This window comes from Pinus tabuliformis, chromosome J (assembly GCF_031772625.1).
Source record: "Pinus tabuliformis cultivar Carrire ecotype Pingquan chromosome J, CPIR1, whole genome shotgun sequence".
In the NCBI taxonomy this organism is placed as follows: Eukaryota; Viridiplantae; Streptophyta; class Pinopsida; order Pinales; family Pinaceae; genus Pinus; species Pinus tabuliformis.
The window spans coordinates 1,416,018,691-1,416,028,824 of record NC_142295.1 but is presented as its reverse complement, the minus strand read 5'-3'; the positions used below and the strand labels follow the sequence as shown (position 1 = coordinate 1,416,028,824).

The following is a 10,134-nucleotide window of genomic DNA, read 5'->3' as shown; positions in this document are numbered from 1 at the left end:
GATTAATTACAAAGAGATGCATGAAGAAACTATCTACTTAAATATGACATGATCAAAGCCTTTGGAAATAGTGGACAACAACTAGAAATTGGTGTGTTGGAAAATGTGCCAAGTTGGTATTATAGATCTATGAGAAGGCATGATGCCAAAGGGGACACATTTCGAAGTATATTGGCCAAGTATATGCAGCCTTTTTTTGCATAGTGTGATTGTTGTAATTGTTAATGACCAAATTGTCCTTGTAATAGTCTCCATGAGTAGTGTTACTATTTGTAAATCACTATGGATATTCCACCATAATAGTTAGTGACAACACATCTCATAATTTTTTCAATATCTTTGTTGTGAATTGTTTACCTTAAGATTATAATTTAATATTAATAAACTTAGCGCTTAAAATACTAAAATGAAGATGAGAATGAAATAAATGAAGCTAAAATGAATATCTTACAATTTAGACAATGAACACAAAATGTACCATAGGAAACCTAATATGGAACAATGAGGAATATGCCTTTCTCTTTTGTTCTTATGTATGAAATGCTAATCCATGAGTAGTGTTACTATTTGTAAATCACTATGGATATTCCACCATAATAGTTAGTGACAACACATCTCATAATTTTTTTCAATATCTTTGTTGTGAATTGTTTACTTTAAGATTATAATTTAATGTTAATAAACTTATCCCTTAAAATACTAAAATGAAGATGGGAATGAAATAAATGAAGCTAAAATGAATATCTTACAATTTAGACAATGAACACAAAATGTACCATAGAAAACCTAATATGGAACAATGAGGAATATGCCTTTCTCTTTTGTTCTTATGCATGAAATGCTAATACAACAAAAAATCAAACTTTCTTTGGAGTTACCATAGATGCTCTAGCTTCTATGGCTACTATAGGGCCTTTTATTTCATATATTCAACTCAAAATGTGCTTATCCTTTGTTCTACTAAAAAATGGAACAATAATAAATACAACAAGAATGGAACCCTTTTATTTCTTGGTGGCTCGATGTGACCCTAATAGTTGCCTTGGGTAAGGGTTATAGTTATTGTATGCTTTAGTGCTCAATTATAGATAGGGTTTTGAACCCTCCAAAATCTTCTTAAAATTCCACATGTGACTAGCTCCACATGTGCAAGTATGGCACTTGATGTGACATCTAATTACTAGTATGGTAGTAAAAAACATAGGTCAACTTGTGGGAGACATAACTTCCTTGTATGATTTCCAATTAAGATGATTTTTGCATTGATGTGAAGATTTAAAAATGTAGAACAACATCAAAGGGTTGTAATCTTTTTCAGTAGAGTATTGACTCCCAAAATGGCCTTTTAATGCCCCAAATGACCCTAAAAAAATTCATGACCTTAAATAACCAAAATATGTGTTGTCCCTAAATTAAGCTCTATAAGTTAAAAAATCCAACTTGTCCCCTCAGAAACTACTAAAATAGATGACAAATATGTAGTGATCCATTTCATATCACTTAGTCTTACCTATAAGGGTGATGTGATTTGTTAATAGCTACTTTGTTAAGGTTAGTGGGAGAAGTCAAAACTTGATTAGTCAACTTACTTTACTAGGATTTATTCTAATTCTATGTTTGTGAACTAAAGATATGGGTAATTACTACATAGAGGCACCACTATAATTACCTTCATCCCATGGATGTGTCAAAAAAATACATGGAACAACAATAGTTCTCACCAATGTAATTTGGTGCACAGGACAAACAATTCAATTTGGTGCACATGACAAATAATTTATAATGTTAAAATTTCATACAACTTTACATAAGATATGCTCCAATAGTACACAATTGAACTTTAAACACTTTAATATCATATTGACTTAACACTACTCTTTAATTAAACCTAAAACTTTAAAACTATATTGACTTAACACTATTCTTTAATTAAACCTAAAACTTTAAAACTTACATGACTTACTTTTGTTGGTTACTACTCTAACACTAATATTCACACCTTTTTGTTGGGAAAGTTCATAAATTCATATTTAGAGCAAAATATTACTCAACCACTAAGCTATATACCCTTTTTAATGAAAACATTACTCAACCATTCAGCTATATGAAAAAGTTTGAGTTTGAAGTATAAACTAAACTTGGACATATATATCCGAGAAATAGGTTTCTCTATCTTACCTTATTACGAGGAACTACTCTAAACTACATGCCAAGTTTGATGAGTGTGGGCTCAAAAGGCTCGCTTTTGCTCCGCTGTCGAACACAACATTCAACAAAAACAAGCAACTACTCCAAGTGTACGTATACATACATAAAACCTAAAAACATATTTCTGCTGTCAAACACAACATAAAACAACTCTTCAAAGTGTACGTGTACATAAAACACATTTCTACTCCTCACCACTATCTCGGTTATTGTATATTTTGCTAAAAATCCTTCTTTTGACTTTCTTTTATGTGCGGGATTTCACCACTTATAATTTTAAAATTTAATGGCGATATTAAAGCGATAAAATCATGATGTATGGTGACCAATATATATTGGATACGGCAAAAGTCATTTCCAGATAGGTCTTATAAAAGGTGATGCTGACAGGCAGCAACCCGTGTGCCGCCGGCAGGCTTCGGTGCTCTCCGGCGAGGAACCGGCGATCGGCCGTCTCCTGCCCACATGTGCGAGAGACGGGGAGAGATATGCGTGTGCTTTGTTCGGTATCGTTATTCCAGGCTCCTTTAAGTGAGTGCAGTTGGTTTGGCATCGGAGGGAAAGAGCGAGCGCTTTGGGGAGTCTTCTCGCGGGTCTGCGAAGCCTCTGTGGGTCGGGGATTTTCAGTCCATGTGCCCGTGATTCCGTTTCCGGAAGGTTGAGCGGAAGAAATACATACACAGATGAGGATCCGCAATCGTTCTGGAGCATTATTAACATCTACTTCCTGTATTGCTATAAACACTGGCCATAGCAATGGCGAGCAGGAAAAGTTTCTTCTACCGCTGGTAGCAGCTGCCATGGACGTCCAGCGGGCTAAAGAGGAAGAGGCGGACGAAGGTGAAGGAGATCATGGCACCCTCACTGCCGCTCTTGGGATTCATATGCGTCCTGCCCACAACTGGAGGAACGCTTTGCAACTGCAACGCGGGGCTGAAGGGAACACTGAAAGTCAGACTCTTCAGGTAAGGGCATGATCTCTTCCATGTTCTTTTCTGTATTTTAGATGTAATATATTGGAAGAAAGTTAGGCAGTTAGAATGAATCTGTCTGCAGTGGGTGAAATCAGTATGCAATCTCCACATTGTATTGTATTATATTAGAGTCAACCATATTATTGCCCTCTTTTCTCTATATCAGCCTTTTGTGATTTTGCCGCCATGGATGAGTTCCAAGGATTCTAGAAGAAATCCATAGAATCTACCTGATGCACCTATCAAGTGGTGCACAATCATGGGGTATATGTATGTTCCAGGCGGTATGACAGACATTTGGTGTGTAGGCCACTAAACTGATAGGGTTAATGCTGACCAAGAAGCATGCTTGCCGTCCCCCCAAAATCTCCGTTATAACCCTCGCAAGATCAGTTTTCGACTGGTATCAGTTTTTGTTCCTGAATCCGCTTTCTATCGATTTCGCCGAAGTAGTGAATAGATGTTTGGTGGAAAGTGTGGCAAGTGGCAGTTTCGGCCGCATGCACTGAAAATGAAGAGCATGTCCTAATTGGGTGCATACTCGGTTTCTGGATGTGCGCTTGAAACCCTCAAGTTCGTGTTACACCTGTTACACGATACCATACACACAATCTAATACACGCAGATTTGTTGCAAACCATATACACTCCACAGTTTATGGTTATATATCGTCATCGTAATGTTGAAGTACATTGATATCAAATAGTATATCGTATATATCCCAATCTGGAACAATATCAATTATTTTACTGTTGGTACAATATGAATTATTTTACTGTTAGATTATATTGTTAAATCTATACATGTAATGTGTCTATATACTATCACAAGGAGGGGGTTGATAGAGCTTAGCATAATCCTGGCGATATTATTTCACTGGTGCGCAGATAGTTTTTCTAGCTAACATTCCTTGCAATTTCATGCATTTCACTGGTGCGCAGATAGTTCTTCCATCTAACATTGAACTTGCATTTCACTTCATAATCCTGGCGATATTATTTCACTGGTGCGCAGATAGCTTTTCTAGGTAACATTCCTTGCAATTTCATGCATTTCACTGGTGCGCAGATAGTTCTTCCATCTAACGTTGAACTTGCATTTCACTTGTGCATAAATAGTCGGCCATTTAACATTCCTCGCATTTCATTGGTGCTCAGATAGTTCTTCCATTTAACGTTCTTCCATTTAACATTGAAACTTGCATTTCACTGGTGCACAGATAAATCTTCCATCTAAGATAGTTTTTCCATCTAACATTGAAACTTGCATTTCACTGGTAAATAGTCGGCCTAGGCTCAGCCTAATTGGGATAAAAATAAAAGTAAAATAAAAATATTAACATATAATTTCTTTGACACGGGCAGTCGAGAATTTGCCGAGGAGGTAACGCCAAGACCTCGACAAATGTTGAGGACTTTGGTCCTACTCTACCTTTAATCTACGGACTGATTTCCTCCGATGCATTTAGAATACGTAATGTATTTCTGAGTGCATCATTTCCCTAGTATACGTTCTATCTTGCGAATCGATATCAGCGAAAGTAAAACTTAATAAGCGCCATCCAGATGCAAAATCTGCGATAGTCGTGTTGCTAGGACGAAACTGTGCAGGCGGAAGAAATGTAGGTTTGCCATGGATATTAGTAAATTTTCACATTTGTAACATTGGGCAGTGATCATTTACCAGAGGTGCAGCGGTTAGTCCAGCAGACTCTCGGAGGTAGGTAACTCCTAGGAATCTAATCTAGGCTAGGCTCTCATATTATGTATTTATGATACATGTGTAGATTTTCTATTACACCAAAACCCACAAGCATTACCTAACCAAATCTGTCACATTACTTGTCTCTCAGATGCATAATCTGTCACATTACTTGTCTCTCAGATGCATTTAGAATACATAATGGAATTATGAGTACATCATTTCCTTAGTATAAGTTCTATCTTAGGAATTGATGTTAGTTAAACTAAAACTTAATAGTCCTGTTGCTAAGTTGAAATTGTGCAAACATATCGGCCTAATCCGTAACATTACTAGTCCCATGTTTTCAGGGTGGCCGTTAGTCTACACTTCCAAACACCAGTAGCATTACTTTGAGTCGGTGGTGATCGATTACCAGAGATACAATTGGTAGCATTACTTTGAGTGGGCCGTAATCCATTACTAGAAGTGCAAATCCATTACTAGAGGTGCAACTTGGGCATCCATTAACAGAGGTGCAGCAATGAGTCTAACTGCCTTTCCCCTTCAAGGTAACTCTGGGAACAGAAGTTAGCCAAGACTTTGATACTATTTGTAGGTTTGTTATTACACCAAAATCCACAAGTATTAATAAACTTCCAAATTGAAATCCAATTCCAAATACTAGTTCATGTTTTCAGAGTGGTAGTTAGTTCATGTTTTCAGAGTAGTAGTTAGTCCACATGATCCATTCCCAGAAATACAACAATTAGTCCAACCAGAAACCTATTAAAATGAGGGTGCAAGAAACAACAATGATATTTCATAACATGGGAGAGCTATGTATAGATCCATTTAAAGTCTGCCCCTATTACAAAATGAAATAAGCTGGATAAAGAAAATTAGGCACAAAATATGTGGCCGCACAAACGTTGAGATCTCCCCTATACCAGATTTGAAGAACACATAGATCTTTGGATACAATAATTATATGCATTTTGGAGTTTGGTTTGTGGAAACGACAGGTATTCTTCAGAATAGGTAAACTAGTTTATATGGTCTGATCTCGCGCTAGTTTCATTGGGTAGTAATGTCGCAAACGATTGATTTGGAAGGCAAAATGTTATATTTTTAAGAGTAGGAAAACTCGGAAATAGTACACTTATTTGATGGATCCGTAAGAAGGCAAACGAAATTTTATTGTCTAATATCGTGCTGCACTAAAATCAGCTCTGGGTTTCGTCTCGTTTTGCGCAGGACGGCGGGGAGGGAAAGAAAGCAGAGGGCAGATGGAAAGGAAGTATGAGGTACGCGTCCATTTTTCTAAATCGGCTTTGCACCGTTTCCGTGGTTATGCTCTGACTGATTATTCTACTGGTCTTGCACTTTTTCCGTGACGTAGATCCCTAGTTTAATTACTTCACCCTAAATATGCTATACCTCTTCATGGCCTTGAAGATTTCGTGATCTCTTATTCCTTTCTTTTCGCAGAAATCAATGGAATAACTTCGACATCGGACTCTTTACACAGAAAGGTAGAGATAAAAGCTAGTTACAGCATTTATTATTGTTTGAAAATGGAATATTGCCCTTAAAATTCTCTTGATTTTTACTTGTTACCAACCATTTTGAGTGAGCGTACATTATTTGTTTGTCAATTAATAATCAGGAACTCAAGAAGCCCTCCCCAAGGAAAACACTTCAAGCGGCTCCGAGAAAGAGACCACGGGAGCCCATGATGAGGAATGGAAGTTGCCAAAATCAGGTATGGGGACTCTGTGGAGGCAGCAGAAGAACTTAAGTGTACACGGAGTCAAGCGAAAAAGAAGCAAAAATGTGACTGGGCATATTAACGAATGGAAAAATACCACCAAAAAAATGAGGGAGGAGACTGATATACAGCAGGAAGATGGGCTAAAAGTGGATGAGAAAGCGATGCCTGATAAACGTTCTAACAATAGTAACGAAGTAGAAGGTTCCCAATGCAGGCGGAGGAATGGGCGAGGGTGGCGGTGTTCTCAGCGGACTCTTGTAGGGTACTCTCTATGCGAATACCATCTGGGCAAGGGCAGACTTAGGAGTATAAACAGCAATAATAAGAACGCTAATAGAGTTATCGTGAATAACAAGGTGGGTACATGCAAGCTCAAAGAATTGCGCCTCATAGACTCTTCTTGATCTTGTAATGTTCCCAACTTGTAAGAATTAGGAGAGGAACTGTCGTACAATTCATAGATAAGACACTCTGCTGTTGCAGTTTCGTATGTACTGTTAATTTTCCACGATGATTCGCTATCCATTGCACGGTGGCAATGTGAAACTCGAATTCCTTTTCCCAATTTAATTCTCAAATATGCTTCCAATAGAATGGAGTTAGCCGTCATGGGCTAAATATATGCTGCAGTTATATTTGCTAGTGTATTGTTAATTACATTAGACTGGTGCATTGGCTGTGTAAGATCCTTTTCATTTTCCATTTATAAAGGAAACGAATATATTTGATTGATTGTGCCATCGTATTATTAGAAGTTCATTTTTTATGTCAAACGCATATTTATTTACAGTATTTAGTTTCGAGGACCTTATTATGACCAGTAAGCTGAATTGAGAATTTAGAGCATTTGTTGCGGATAACTTATATATAAACGTCTAAATTACAGGTTATTCTTTGAGTTTGAGGCAAGGAAATATATTTGAAGTGTCTTGTCCAAACCCATGATTTTTTTTATAAATAGAAAATTAAAAAAAATTAATAAACTATGAAAAAATATTAAATGAGAATAACATGAAATATCATAAATCAAAAAATAATTCTAAAAGATAATAAATGTTTTTCGTTTGGAATTGTAATTAATGTGTTTTATTTAGATTTATTCAAATCATTAAGTTTTTTTAATTTATTTATTTATAAGAGGGTTATGTGGGAAAGAGAGTTTATTAATTAATAGATTTATTTATTTATTTTTATCTGTTATGATTATTTGTCAAAGAGAGTTTATATATATATATATTGAAATTTTGTTAAATAAATTTTCATGATATTATGTTTTTTTATTATGTAAAATGTGCTTGTGAATATATAAATGGATTCTAATATTTTAGAAAGTTTTTGGGTATATGGATTTAGCATATTGATTTTACATATTTTAGAGCTTGAACTTAAGATTCCAATAAATCTATGTAGGATTTTGAGAAAAATTGACTGGAAAATATGCCCAAAAAGGGAAGCAAGGTCAATAGTTAGATTGCTATTTATGAAAAAGTTATGCGTGTTTTATTCATTCAATGGAAAAACAACATTGAAATTTTTTACATATTTATGTAGAGAAAAAGAGATTTCACCACATATTCAACTATGGAATATTTTTATTTTATTGCTGCCTACAAATCCAAAGAATAACAAGAGTCGCTTCCAAGGACATTAAATTGAAATCACAATTAAGAAAAGAGCTATACCAAGGCCAAAAGGCCTAAGCAAAGAGACCATGTACATGAAGTGACTAGTTCGAGAATTGACAATGAACCCTCCAAATGAGGGATTACAAGAAAGCCTCAAAAGATCTTAGTAAGACCCTCAGGTCCTAAAACTTGGAGGGGAGAAGCCTAAAGGAAGTTGAAACTTACACTTTTCATGAGCAAAGGTATGTGATTGATTGGGCTTGCTAGGAGAGGCTTGTACAAGATGCCTCAATCGAAAACCAGGATACATCGCACCAAAACTACCATTGACTACCTCATTTGGAGAAGCTTGATCTCATCTTGAAGAGGAACAATAGAAATGTTCCTTTCCACACCACACAGAATGTAAGGAGTGAAGATCCTTGAACGTAAAGAACCCTAGACAAGAATGTGTTGGATTAGATTCTTAGGGAGAGAATAATTTTTTTAGCTCATCTGAAGAGGCTTGAGAAAAAGAAGAAAAATCATTAATGAACGAGTGGCCTATAGGGAGACCATTCCTTCAACTCACACGTATCCCCAATTGAACCAAAACCCAGAAACCGTGTAGCACTAACAAACTCTGCATTCTTCCCTTTAGAACCCATCATATCCAACACAAAGGAAGTCATGTTCCTTATAGTGCATATATCCTGCAACATAGGTGAAATAGTTACATCATCACCCATCGAAAACATGGATGGCAAAGGAAGAATACATGAAATGCTTTAGGATGGGTTTCCAAGTTAATTGACAAGTGGGGTCTTATCACCTAGAATAAGGATTCCACACTTGAATCAAAAGGAGTACTGGCTTACAACTCTAGCCCATAAATAACATCAATCCGAGGACTAACACTAAGGGGAACTAACATGATGGCCTATACATCCATAACCATACCATGATGGCCTATACATCCATAACCATAATAGGAATTGAACTCGAGACACCAACATAAGAGACTTTTGGGACTTGGGAAGAAGTGTGGAATATTGTCTTGTCATTGATGTCAAAGTCAGCGGTAGCCCGATCAGAAGGTCAAGCAAGAAGTTCATGGCTAAGCACAAAGGAGCAATGGACAACCTTAAGAGATATATAATTAGCCATTAATTGACATTCATTTACTGGACCTTGAAGCATTGGCTATCTTACAAAGCATAGGATCACATAATCTCGTTGTTCGATAGGCTTGACACCTAGTCACAACTTGTAGTCACGAACTGCTAAGGTAAAGTGCCCTCAAAATGTATACTAGATAGAGGGTGTTTTTCTAAAGTATTAACATGAATATGGCAGTACCATTGTTTGAAAAAAAGTTGGCTAATCACTAGTTCTTATTAAAATGTGATTAAGATGTGATTAGCAAACAACATATGGGTTTAGAAAGGTTAAGCATATTGGGGACCAGTTGCATTGTTGATTGGGCATCTCAATATGATGTGAGCATAATTCGATATGATGCAACAATGGTGGGTCACATACTAGGGTACTGGGCACCAAACACTATTTTGTATAAATGTTAGGCTAGTATCCGGTATGATGTTGCAGAGATATGATGCAACATTATGTGAACGACATGTGGCATTCAGTTTTTAGCTTTTTGGATGACCATCTCAACAGTTCATGGATGAGAAGTGGTAGTAACAAATCATGACACATGCTAGGGATATGATGTGGCAAAGGTAGGTCCATACCAGAGTATCAGAGTATCGGGGTACTGGCATGAATAACACTGCATGACCATATCTGGTATGATGGAAAATAGATTATCAATTGCAAATCATGGCAAACAGTTTAAATAGTCTATTAGTTGACAAAAAAGGAATATCGGAGT

At 36.4% G+C, this 10,134-nt stretch overlaps 1 protein-coding gene across 1 annotated transcript; it reads left to right on the top strand.

Annotated features, from left to right (window-relative positions):
- The first annotated feature begins 2,667 nt into the window (after positions 1-2,667).
- On the top strand, positions 2,668-7,369 carry LOC149232651 (uncharacterized). The gene is made up of 4 exons (XM_089379471.1): positions 2,668-3,173; positions 6,120-6,169; positions 6,354-6,397; positions 6,532-7,369. Exons 1-4 carry the CDS (start codon positions 2,892-2,894, stop codon positions 7,038-7,040), a joined length of 885 nt encoding a protein of 294 aa, XP_089235597.1. The 5' UTR covers positions 2,668-2,891; the 3' UTR covers positions 7,041-7,369.
- Positions 7,370-10,134: the final 2,765 nt, after the last annotated feature.

Coding starts and splice junctions, on each gene's coding strand:
- LOC149232651 (XM_089379471.1), top strand. CDS start 2,892: ATGAGGATCCGCAATCGTTCTGGAGCATTATTAACATCTACTTCCTGT. Junction 3,174..6,119: donor CTGAAAGTCAGACTCTTCAG/GTAAGGGCATGA, acceptor CGTTTTGCGCAG/GACGGCGGGGAGGGAAAGAA. Junction 6,398..6,531: donor CGGACTCTTTACACAGAAAG/GTAGAGATAAAA, acceptor ATTAATAATCAG/GAACTCAAGAAGCCCTCCCC.